Consider the following 13,251-nt stretch of genomic DNA (forward strand, 5'->3'; position numbering starts at 1 on the left):
ATTGGGCGAAGCGCGCGCTCCCCAAGGACGCGGGGGAGCCCGCGACTGCCATTGGCTGCTGCGCGCGATGAGGTAGCGCTCTTGTGCATAATGCGGCCGATGCGGCCGCTCGTCTGCTGCTCCTCCGTCCGGCGTCTTTGTGTTCCGCTCGCTTCCGTGTATCGTTGCAGCCGTTTGCATACTCTCCACGTTTCAACTGTCTTCGAAACGATTTTCAACCGTCTTTACGAGACGATTTTCAACCGTCTATACGAGACCGTTGTTGTGTTCGCTCACGATGCGCCCAACGAAAAAGAAGACGCTATAATCGTTCGGTGCAAGGAAGCGAGCTATGAAGCTTGTCCGCGCGGCGAGGCTCTCCGCTCGCACGTGCGCCGACGGTGATCGCGCCGACGGTACCTGTGGGGCAGCTTCTGCTTCATCTACGCAAGAGAGTGGTCGCATCGGCGCGCCTAGCAACGGGACTCCTGCTCCGCCGGTGCAAGAATTTGTCGTTACAAGTGCGCCTGGTGTCTCGTGCTCATCGACAGTGGCTTCCGCATCTTCTCTTTCATCGGCCTCGAGTGCGATCGCGTCGTCAACTGTGCATTTGCGAACAAGTTTCCTGACGTGCGAGGAGAAAGAGGCGGCGGATCAACAACGTGCTGCTGTGCAAAGAGAACTTGGCGCTATGCCAGCGACGGAGCGGAAATTTCAGGCAATGGAGCGCGATCATGAAGCTGCCACCGCTACAAGTGAAGGCAAAAAATTTTTCCTTGTGCAAATGGATGCCCTAGACGGCCTGCTATCTCGGACCCCGTGCCACCGGTGCACCGCGATTGGGATGAAGGTACGAGGAGGCACCCAACTTGGACTTGCTGCAAAGCTTGAGCTAGTATGCTTGCATTGTGGAGTAGTTTCAAGCTCATGGAGTTCATCTCATCAGGATGACACAAAGGCCTTTGATGTGAATGTAAGAGCCATTATGGCAACAAAACAAATAGGCAAGGGACAAACAGCTCTCAACGACTTTTGGGCAGCGATGAACGTGTCCCATCGTGGCCTCCATCACAAGACCTTTCAGAAGCACCTGAAGAAATTCAGGGAACCGCAGACACAATGCATAGAAAATTTCTATGCAGAATCTGCTTCTGCTGTAAAAGCCACTTACAAAGAAATGGGTCAATATTTCACCAGGGATATAACAGTTTGTTATGATGGAACATGGCACAAGCGTGGGCACACATCCCATATTGGAGTCGGGGCAATTATCAAATACCATACGGGCCTTATCTTGGACGCCGTTGTTCTGTCTAATCAGTGCCTTGGTTGCCAAGTAGGGCCAAAGCCTGGAGACGCAGACTATGCATGCTGGCTGGAGAATCATGTGTGCCAGAAAAACACCGACTCTAAATCAGGGAGAATGGAGTTTGAGGCAGCTATCATTCTTTTTTCACGCTCACTGTCGAAGCACAACCTCCGTTACACAACGCTCGTGTCTGATGGAGATAGTGCCACCTTCTCTGCCCTTGTACAAGAAAATGTTTATGGACTGGTCCCCATTTCAAAAGAGGAATGCCTGAACCACGTTCAGAAGAGAATGGGGACTGCACTTCGCAACCTTGTGCAGAAAAGTGACAAGGCTTTGGGAGGGAAGGGCAGGCTGACAAAGGCCCTCATCGACAAGTCAACAGATTATTATGGCTGGGCCCTACGGAACAATTCCGATGATGTGGCTGCAATGCGGCGGGCAGTGATGGCATCGTACCACCATGTGACGTCGACGGATGAGGAGCCGCACCACGACTTGTGCCCAGAGGGTGCAGACTCCTGGTGTCGTCACAATGCCAGGAAGATTACCGGTGTTCCACCTCCGAAGCATTCGTACAAGCTGCCACGCTATGTTGCAGATGCACTTCTACCCATTTATGAGAGGCTCTCACAGGCTTCTTTTCTGCAACGCTGCCTGGGAGCAAAGACGCAGAATGCATCACAGTCCTTTCACTCTGTGCTGTGGTCCCTCATGCCCAAAGAGCAGCATGCGTCACTGATTGCTGTGGAGACAGCACTGCATGATGCAGTGCTAAGATACAATGCTGGCTGCTACAGGGCCACCCAAGAGCTAGCTTCATCAGTGGGGCTAACACCTGGCCACCTGGCCATTCAACGGGCAGCCGAGAAAGATTCTCTGCGCTTGAAAAAGGCTAAGAAGCGATCCCTAGAGAAGATGGAAAGGCGGCAAAGAAAGAGAGTGCCAAAGGACACCTCCAGTTACGCTGCAGGTTCATTTTAGAACTGCCTATGTGCTCAAAACTTTCAAACGTCGTTTTCTCAAAATGACTTTTTTGGCTAGTGAGGCTGCTTATTCCAGCCATATCTCTGGAACCACTCATTGGATTTCCATAAGTCTTTTTTTATTATGTACATGAATAAATTTCTGAGGGGGTGACAAGCCCATTTTTTCAATATATTGTGTGTGTTATTTATTATATTTAATCAAAATTTGATTGATAATATCCTAATCACGAACACAAAGTTTGATGGTCTGCTAAAACTTTTCAGCAAGGAAATTAAAAAAAAAAAGGGCTCTGTTACCCCCTGGAGTATCAATCTGGGAATCATCATAGTTAATTTCACAGTTCCAGCACCTTTTGAAAGTTCTCCAGGCCTGGAATAAGAGAACCATGTGCACTACCCTGATATTCTGCTGTAACTTGAAGGCCAGTGAACATAACTTCATGAAATTTTGTAGTTCTTCTAATGCTTTTGCTATAAGTCTATCCTGAAAATTTCATTAAGATATCTCAATAAACAAAAAAAGTTGGTATCCGATGGTAGCCTCCCCCTTAAATACAATAAAGTGGTCATTGGCAATAAAATATACACCTACTGCGCATCTTCAGATCGCGTGTGCGAAATAGAAACGGACTCGCTTGACCCCTCAAATCCTCCTAATCGCGATGATCCTGTCATCAGAGGCCCATCTTCTCCACTGTAGCTAGATGCTAGCACAAGTTGTAATACCTCTAACCCTGACTGTTGTTTTTTGCTTTGTAATATCAGAAGTGTTATCAACAAACGTGATGCCTTGTCTTCGTTAGTAAACACGTGCCTTTCCGATGTGATAGTTTTGACCGAAACCTGGCTGTCGTCAAAAGTTGAAAACCGTGAGATCCTGCAGTGCGACAAAAAATTTTCCTTTTTTAGGTGTGACCGTGGCTCGCGTTCTGGTGGCGGTGTCTTGATCGCTGTTTCAGAGGATTTCATGTCTTTTAAAATTCCCATTGTATGTTTCCTTGAATTGGTGTGCGTTCGAATCCGCATAAGTCACAAAGATGTCATTGTTTGTGCCTGCTATCGCCCTCCGAATGCGCCATCTGGTTTTTCCAATGATTTTCATGACGTCTTAAGTGACTTGCACGTGAGGTTCCCTGCCACACCAATTTTAATCCTAGGTGATTTTAACTTTCCTGATATTTCGTGGAACAACTCCCATTTATCGCCTGGCTCTGGCTCCTCTGAAAGCGCCTGCTTCCTTAACACATGCGCGCAATTCAATTTAACGCAGCTGGTTATGTGCCCAACCCGCATTACACATTCAAGTGCTTCAACTTTAGACTTAGTTCTGACTTCTGACCCCGATCTCGTGCAATCGCTTTCTGTTTTGCCAGGCCTCAGTGATCACGAAGCAATCGTTTTCAACCTGCCCTGTGCATCGCCCCGTAAACAAAAAAGTAAAAAGCGATTCAGGGACTACAGTAGAGCTGATTATGGAACCATTAATACCGAACTTGAACATTTCACCTCCGTTTTTCTAGAAGACTTCAACCAAATATCTGTCAACGATAACTGGATGCTGTTTAAAAATAAAGTTGCCGAACTCGTTAACAAGTACATACCACTACGCGAAATCGCATGTAACAGTCAATCGCCGTGGTTCACGCCAACATTGAAACACCTGTCCAATAAAAAGAAGCGCGTTTACCGCCAAGCCAAGCGTTCTAATTTATCTGAAAGATGGGAGGTTTACAAAAAGGTAGCCAATGAATACGGGCGTGCTTTATCCGCGGCAAAGGAGTCCTTTCTTCAGCAAACGCTACCGTTAATTCTGCAAAACAATCCCCACAAATTTTGGCAGATCGTTAATGGGGGCGATAGGAAACAGATTGAACTTACCACTGACACGGACGAAGTAATTTCCTGTGAGAACGTTTGTATCACCCTTAACCATGCATTTTCTTCATTCTTTACGAACACTACTCCTGCCGTCCTTCCAGGTGTTCAAGCTCGCGATTTCATTGTGATGAATTCTGTACACGTTGACCGGGCCGGCATACGCAAGTTGATCCAAAATTTAAAAATTTCGTCGTCACCAGGCGTCGATGGCATTCCTTCTAAATTTTTGAAAAACACTGACGTTCATTGCTCAATTATTCTGTCGAGACTTTTTGATCAGTCATTAAAAGAAGGTGTTCTCCCAGAGGACTGGAAGGTGGGGAAGGTGGCTTTCTTGTTTAAATCAGGAAACGCTCATAGTCCCGGGAACTATCGCCCCATTTCACTAACCAGTGTACCATGCAAACTTCTCGAACATGTAATTTACACCCACGTCGTGAGTTATCTTGAAAGTAACGCCTTCTTTAGCATTCACCAACACGGGTTTAGGAAATATTATTTATGTGAGACCCAGCTTCTGGCCTTCACTAACGATTTATTCTCTGCTGCTGATCGTTCATCTACTGTTGCTTGTGTCTTCATAGATTTTTCAAAAGCCTTTGATACCGTCTGCCACAAGTTACTTCTTCTGAAACTAAACGCGCTAAATATTGATGCTAACGTCTTAAAGTGGATTGAATGTTTCTTATCTAACCGCACCCAGTTTGTAACTGCTAACGACCATTGTTCCCCGACTAGCCCTGTAACGTCCGGCGTTCCGCAAGGTTCAGTTCTTGGTCCCCTACTATTTCTTATCTACATCAACGACTTACCTAAAGACATTTCATCATCCATCAAACTATTTGCCGATGACTGTGTAATTTACCGTGAAATCCGGACTAACGCAGATAATCTTGCCCTTCAAACTGACCTGGATCACATTTCATCATGGTGCGACGCATGGTTAATGAAGCTAAACGTTACTAAATGCAAGGCTATGCGAATTTCCCGTTGTATTTCTCATAATTTACCGTGCGACTACACACTTAACCACAGCAATCTCGATCTGGTTTCGTCCTACAAGTACCTAGGAGTATATATTTCTAACAATCTCTCTTGGAACACGCATGTCGATTATATTACAAACAATGCGAATCGCACGTTAGGTTATCTGCGCAGAAACTTTTCTTTGGCTCCGACTAACCTTAAACTTCTGCTTTATCAAACATTAGTCCGACCCAAACTCGAGTACACGTCATCAGTCTGGGATCCACATACCAATTACCTCGCTGACAGCATCGAGGCGGTTCAAAATCGCTCGGCACGTTTTGTCATGTCAAACTACCATCGCACGTCCAGTGTTACCTCGATGAAAGCCAATCTTCACTTACCCATTCTCTCACTGCGGCGTAAAATATCTCGCCTTTGCCTGTTCCATAAGATCTTTCATTGTATTCCGTCTTTTAGCAACACTCTTTTCCAGCCCCCATCGTACGTTTCCTCACGCAACGATCATCAGTTTAAAGTGGGCGTTCCTAGCGCCCGCACGAATTTATATTTTGAATCATTCATCCCAAAAACTGCAAATGAGTGGAACCACCTTCCCGCCCCTATCGCTACTATCACTGATCTCACTTTGTTTAAAAACGCCCTCTCTAACCATTTCGCGTAAATTCGCCACTTAAGTCACGCTGTGTTTTCTCTTGTTAGTTTTTTGTGTGCGCGTGTCATTCAAAGACGCAACCATGTTGAACATTGTTGTTACAACCACCCTGCCTCTTCTTCACATCACGCAGTCTTTCTTTTCTTTTACGGTTTTCAGACCGCCATTGTGCGCATATAATTTTGATTTGCTGGATTTCCTGATTTTCTGTACGATGTATACCCGCTCCTCTCTGTAATGCTTCGGCCTTGAGAGTAAATAAATGAAATGAAATGAAACAGTCGCTGAGCATTCGCTGTTTTCGCAATGAAGTTCGAGGAGCGACGAAAGTCCCTTGCGCTTTTCTGCCGGCTCCCGAACGGCAAGTTTTTGAATACCGCAAGCAGGGCATGCCGCACCTGCCACATGTGCCGTCAGCAAGAGGGTGTCGCACAAAACAGTCGTTGCACAAACCTCATCGCACTTGTCTTTCGTCTTTTTCGAAGAAGCCGAGCTTCTTTTCCGAAGCACTGACGAAAGAAAGTGCAGTGTCAATTCCTTCATTGCAGCCACTGTCGCTCGCGCACTCGTCGATGCCGCCGTCAGGCCTAGCACACGTAGGTGCGTTCTCGTTCGTCGCCGTCGTTTGGGGCGCTTTACGCAGCCTTCCCTTGAACTTGTGCTTCGTTCGAAAGTTCTGCGGTCTCACGTTGCACTTTTTCGGGCTTGTCATCGCGGAAATATGCGTAGACGCGCAGAAAAGCAGACGGACCAAATGCCGATGGCCGCCACCAACACAGCTGACAATGACTCGGTAGCCAATGGCGATGCGGCTTAGGGTGCCGCGCGTTTCATACCGCTCAAACCACGTCATAAAAAGGTCTTGTTTTTTTTTTTTTTTTTTTTTTGCCCACGTACGAAACTGGTGGTCGTCGGAGCTGTAAGAAAAAGGCCGGACGCAACTTTCCCAACCGATCGCGATGGCGGGCGGCACTGCGACGGGGAGCAGCGCGCAGTCAAAGATGGCCAATATCAGCGCAAATTTACGAAATTTTGAGCCACCGCGATGCCTTCATACACATTTTTTTGCATTTTGTGGTTCGAATTTAGTTTTGAAATTTTCACAGATGAAAGAAGAAGGTTTGAAGATTACAATGCAATAAAAATCAGAAATACGAGAAATTTCGCTAAAAACGCGATTTTTCGACTCGCATCTCCCCTTAATATCCAATGCCCTTGCGAGACGATTATGCAAAGCAGACAAGGCGTTGGTCTAGATACTATGAAAAAACCCAGCCCTTAAGCAACTAGTAGTTAATATGCGCAATGCCCTTGCGAGACGATTATGCAAAGCAGACAAGGCGTTGGTTTAGTTAATATTCCGCGAGTGCTTGCAGCCCTATGCAAAGCAGGGGCTCACTACATATTTTTTCTTGTATGTCGTTGTCGTTGTAGCTCCACTCAGAGAAAATATATATATATTTAAACATATCCCTTCTTAGTCTTTGACGACAACGACAGCAACGCTCAAGTAATAAAAGTCAAACGAAAAGCTTTCTTTCATCTTGCTTTTATTGTAAAAGAAAAGGCACCGAGCTTCTTGAGACCAAGGAACGCTGCTGCGCTTCCGCTGGTTTTTGGAGCTCTGCCTTGTGTTCGGTCACCTCGGTCTCTGTGCGAGCAAGGTTTACTAGACGCCCGTGACGTGTGAGGCCGTTGTAACTTGCTTTGATGTTTTCGTTGGTGTGACGCAAGTATGGCCCCACGCTTGACGGCAGAGTCACGCTGTCAGCTACTATGGTGTCCACGTCTGAATGAACCACCAATTCTGTGTCAATTTGAAAGAAAGCGGCAATATCTTGGTAAGTTTCGGTACTGCCGGGATCGTTCTTGTTCGACTTGCTTACCGCCAACACACCGAAATTCAAACTCGGCTGAATGTTGGAATGTATCATCGGTTTTAAACCACGGGTAAAGTATTTTCCATAGGGTATAAATATTTCACGTCGCGCGTGTGCATATCGTCGGGCCGAAGACACATGGTGACGTTCAGATCTGGCTTTTGTTCCTACGACTCGTAGTTCGACAGGTTGCTAGTAGTGTAGGATACAACGTCAGTAGGCAGGCCTAGCTGTGTTCGAGTTAGCAACTCATTCCCCGCGTTGTAAGTAGAGCCCATCTTTAGCCACATGTCACCTCCAAACTGATACTCATAGTTGACGATGGGTGTGCACACATGGCCTTTGAAGGGAAACTGGTTGACAAACTTGGTCAAGCGGCGACAAGCTTTGTCAATGTGAATAAAGTCATAGGCAAAGTTGTGTGCGCGGCACGCCCATGCCTACAGGTATGCTCTTTTCGTCATCGCCATTTTGCTCCTCGTTTCCTGGTGTGATTTTAAGACCCCAGTAGCTCTTAGCCAGATCGGCGTGGTCCTTCTCCTGAAACGGAGTGTAAAACTTCGGTTTCATTGGGTTGTTTGTCTCGCCTTTCTTAACGCGGCACATGCCTGTATAGGGAAGACCCACGCCAAGGGAGGCGCTGCAAAGCGTGGCGCTGTCAGTCAATGCGGGGAGAAAACTGGTTACTCGAGTCTTCGCCCCTCCGCTGTCCCATTCAACCTGCCATAAAAACGCGTTACTTTGCTCGCGCGCTGCACGCGTTCTGCACGTGTTTTTGAGAGTTTTGCGTCGCGTGCGGTTACGATGTACACGCTTCTGTCCGCGTTTAAGAGGATCGCCGCAATTGAGGATTTTTTTCGTAGGAGCAATTTGATAAAGGGCAGCGTCTGCTCAGCCATGTAGCCGATGTGAAGCAAATTGTACTTGTTACGATTGTGCTTGTTACTAACCGCGTTCCAATCTTACCCTTAAAATGTAACGGTGCGAAAGTGCCATGTTTGATCAAATCCCTTCTATTTTCGCTTTACTTGATAATTGTGCATACGCGGAACGAATTCACGCTGAGCTTGAAATCAGAAATCAAGGGTCCTCAGAAAATGCTTTAAAATGTATAGATAGTTATGCGCTTCACTGCCTATCATACCTCTGCGCCGTTTCCGCGTAAGGTGCCCGTTTCTTGTAAGCCGCTGGAAACACTGTCGGCACATATGACGGGTGCAGACTTGAGTCACTTTTGCAGTTTCCCACAAAATGTCTGCTACAAATGATTGTCCAAGATTTTGGCAACCACACACTTCCGTCGGCACTGCGTAGATAAAAATATATATAACAACACATCCCCAATACCACATGTGCACACAGCTTCAACTACTACGTCCCCAACAATATCGAATAATAGTAGCAGCATAAAATATTTGTTCCCTATTTTTTAACAGTGCTCTAAAGACGTGATTTGAAAATTTGTACTTTTAATATGGGGACGTGCATCTCTCAGTAACTCGATAGATTAGAGGAACGGTGACGCAGGAATTAACGCCCATTATTTTGAATGCATTGTGCGCCGGCAAATTTTCATGAAAAAATTGATTACTTACTTTCTTCGGCGCACTGCTTTAACCCATTCCTGTCGTCTGCTTGTTTCGTACCATCGGTTTGGGAATCGGTGGAATTTCACTGGTGGAGTCGACCCCTTCGTGTTTGCATGGCTATTGTGACAGTTGACGACGCAGCAATAGTTCCCCCTTTTCTGTTGGGGTGACATCGCAAAACGAGGAACGTTTCACGTGCAGTGCGCGCTTCGCAAATGCGTGGAAGCCAAGGGGAGCGGAAGGGTCGGAAGACTTTCCTATTGTGCGCTTTTTCTGGCAGGGGAAAGGCAAGCGCTGGCGTCGCCGGACAAACTTGAGCGGGTCTCCCCTATCCAAGGAGTGGTTTAATCCGACGGAGCTAAGACCATAAACTAGCATGTCAAAGTTGACAGGTTGGACAACCGAAGAGCCAGTCTTCCAAGGGGTGCGTAGACCATGGGGAGTAACCTTGACAGTGCAACGCACGGCTCTTGTGTGAGACGGTAAGTTAAGGTAGGTGCCGTGAGGAATGTAAAGATACGGCCGGTCCACTGGCAAGCGTGAGAGGCTAGTTAAAACTCCTGGAAACGTTTTCTCGGTGTCATACACTAAGTTCGTTTTCAGCATTGCATAGGCCCATGTGGTGAGTATTTTGCTCTCACAGAACACTGTGACCACTCCATGGTCGCGAGGTAGGCGCAAAATCTGCTGAATGAGTTCTGCGGAATTTTCACCGTCATCTCCAATTCCTGCTCCGCCTGGACGGACGGGAGCGTCCGATTGCATCTGCGCCGACATTTCGGCGTCGCCGGTGCTTGAGTCAGGCTGGTATCGCTTTGCGTCTGCTGTATCTGATTGCCCGTTATGTGCACGTTTCCGTCTATCTCCTGGCATTCCATAGAGGCTGCGGCCCAAAACGTATTGTTCTACAATATTCTTCGTGCCCAGACCGACTGCACCTAATGCAGAATGCCAGTTACCAGTGCATCTAAAGTCGTTCAAGAAGAGAGCTGCAGATGCTTGGTCAGCCGCAAAGACGTCCTCGTGACTTGTGGCTCGCTCGTAGGCTTCGACGTGTGACTTGGCTATGCCGTCGTCCTCGTCCACCGGATCTCCGTTGCGCAGTGGATTCTCGGGACCTAGGTACCGGTGGCCTGGGAACAAAGGCATACTACTCATGTTAAGAGATATACACATGGTAGCAGTAGCGACATCGACGACAGCTACATTCTTAGCCGCCTCTATTTTTTAGCCGCCTCTTACTGATGTTTGACTGACTGACTGACTGACTGTGACTGACTGAACTGACTGACGACATCGACTAAAGCTACACTCTTAGCCGCCTCTTATTGATGTTTGACTGACTGACTGAACTGACTGACTGACAGCTGTCGCGCTTGTCGTTGTCGATGTAGTCGGAAAATGCAAAGCATTGATCAAGTACTGACTGACTGTGACTGACTGGACAGACTGACTGACTGACAGCTGTCGCGCTTGTCATTGTCGATGTAGACAGAAAATGCAAAGCATCTAGTCTCTTCTGTCGGCTCAAGTCTCCCAGTCGCTTTTGCCAGCGGTCAATTACTGGGGTGGAAGTGCTGCGCCAACTGTGCCATTCTGCGCCAATCTGGCCTGGTGCGCCAGGCTGTGCATGAACGGCAATTTCCACGATAATTGTCGATTGGGTCTGTAAACCGCCAAATGTAGTTGATTATTATCGTCGACCGAGCAACACTGAGCGCTAGCTACACCGAGGACGCGGCCGGATCTATATTCAGTGGACTTGGGTCACGTAATTGAGTTCCTTCATTGGGCTTGCTAGTGCTCGTCTCATTTCTGTTATCGCTGTGGTTTCATGCAAAAGTGGTGGCACCAACATGAGAAACTGTTAATTATCAAGAACTACAGTGAAACCTTGATAATTTGAACCAGCCAAAAACGTGGCATAATCATCGCGCTTACAGGTGCAAATGTGCGTCTCCTGATGTGCCCCATTGCCATCATTAAAGAAATGCAGTACCACAGCAGATGTTGGTAGCGTCTCAAATAGCAACAAAATGGGCACTGTCGGCTTTCCTCAATGCATACGCATACTTGTCTTCCACGATGTGATACCAATCAACAACTGACAGTTTTCATCAAACACGGGGCGGTCCTGTGGACTCGGATCATCCCCTGGTTAGTTGCGTGCAGCACGGTGCCTATGCTGCGCATGCCATCACCATCGGGCGGTTTTCTAAACCGTGCGTGTGGATTTGCTGTGTGAATTGCTCGTCCTCACTTCGCTCCAGTACAAGCACTGATGAGGAGAATATTGTGTTTAATTATTGTGGAGATAACAAACTTACTCCAAGTGAAGTGCACCGCGATCATCTATACTTTGTTCCACACATCAGGTGTAACGCGGCGGACGCTAGCGAGACTCCTTGCAATACTTCCCTGTTTTTACCATCCAGAATATATTCTTTCATGCTATGTATAAAATAAGCATGTTTTATATCTCTCACGGGTGGTAAATCAGGTAATCTCACTAGTACTGGAGATTTAGTTAAAACCCACGCAAATAATTTTGATTAACGATGATGTTTGGCCCTAGAAAGCTGCTCCAAAACTAACTTGGGCTGCTAGTAGTTACACCTTTTGGTGCTCCAAACTTGCTCCAAGACTCCCATTTCACTGCGTCAAAACTGCTCCAAAACAGCGTTATTCCTGCTCCCCGAGCTGCTCCAAAACACTGAAGTCCACTTCCAATCCTGCAATTACTGTAAAGGTCTCTTCATCAAAACACCACCGAGAATCGTGTGGTGTTTTGGAACGATAACAAAAACTTGTGAAATGGAACGTGGCAATATGTACGGTTCGATTTAGTCGAAAAGCTGGCGACACTCATAATAACTTTGCTTTGAGGCACTCCTACAGTAATGAAAAATCTTCCCAAGCGCGCAAGACGACGGTCATCTACTTATCGTCTGCTTCTACCATAACGGCATGGCATCAATACGAATACTAAAATATGCTCTATCTCATATATTGTTTTAAATAACACAGTTCACACATATTTTCAATTTTTATTTAAGGCCTATCTTTTCAATGCCTTTTTATTGAACTATGCTTGATTTTCTTTGTTCTTGTGCTTTCAACAAGCTCGGTCTTCGAGTGCAGACGATAGTGAAATTGCTATCTATCAGCCAGATCGCGATAGTCTTGATCCTGATCGGGCATGATTGCAAATAAAAGTGACGATTTAGTAACACCTAATCCGGATGGTGGTTAATCCAGATTACCGCTGATCATGATTGAATGTGCCCATGTGATACTGGTATAAAGTGTTAAAACTTGGAAGCACGAAACCGACGAGGACAGGAATGAACACAGATAGACAGGACAGGGCCCAAACTCACAACTAAGCTTTATTCAGAAGTGTCCCAGATGCCGAGTGGCGCACGCAGACGCAATGCACATCACATTCTACAATGCTAATCAGGATCGACAGAGCAATATATGTTCATATCACAACCATGTTTCTAAGAACAGTTTCTTCTTACGGTGCAGCACAACATGAGTGTCACTAATACAATCATCTTCCCTTTTTTTTTTAATGTGATAAGCCTCCATTAGTTCTCTTGCCAGAGCATTTCCACTTCTGCCCAAAATTCTAATGCTAGACAGCATTGGTTCACATGCGCAGGTCTTACAATGCATAGGCCAATGAAACAATAAATTATTTTTAACAGATCACTTGTGTTCCCATGCCCGATCGTTGAGACGACTGGTCTATCCGATATAAGCCTTTTTGCAAGCGAGCGGGATTTTCTACACAATGTCCACGCGCAGGTGACGCAGTGTCGTAGGTGCTTTGTTTCACACGGTGATTATTCAAGTGGTTCCGAGATGCGAGGGTTCAGCCAGTTTATGTGGCACAGAAAAAACTACAGGCACATTGTAGTACCCACTATTTTTTAAAATTGTGTGTCACTTTGTGCATATTCAGCACCACTTCCAGCTT

At 46.5% G+C, this 13,251-nt stretch overlaps 2 protein-coding genes and 1 pseudogene across 3 annotated transcripts in view; 2 read left to right on the top strand and 1 right to left on the bottom strand.

The window, feature by feature from the left end:
* Positions 1–13,251, top strand: part of Fnta (farnesyl transferase alpha) — a 97,792-nt gene that overhangs the window by 25,063 nt on the left and 59,478 nt on the right. The gene's annotated exons all lie outside the window — the stretch shown is intronic.
* LOC142784452 (uncharacterized) lies at positions 332–6,075 on the top strand. Its single transcript, XM_075882829.1, has one exon. It carries the CDS (start codon positions 332–334, stop codon positions 2,270–2,272), a length of 1,941 nt encoding a protein of 646 aa, XP_075738944.1. The 3' UTR covers positions 2,273–6,075.
* LOC142784454 (uncharacterized) lies at positions 7,723–8,403 on the bottom strand (annotated as a pseudogene).

This window comes from Rhipicephalus microplus, unplaced genomic scaffold (assembly GCF_043290135.1).
Source record: "Rhipicephalus microplus isolate Deutch F79 unplaced genomic scaffold, USDA_Rmic scaffold_14, whole genome shotgun sequence".
Lineage (NCBI taxonomy): Eukaryota > Metazoa > Arthropoda > Arachnida > Ixodida > Ixodidae > Rhipicephalus > Rhipicephalus microplus.

What these genes read in the sequence shown, in the direction of transcription:
- LOC142784452 (XM_075882829.1), top strand. Translation starts at nt 332, where the DNA reads ATGAAGCTTGTCCGCGCGGCGAGGCTCTCCGCTCGCACGTGCGCCGAC.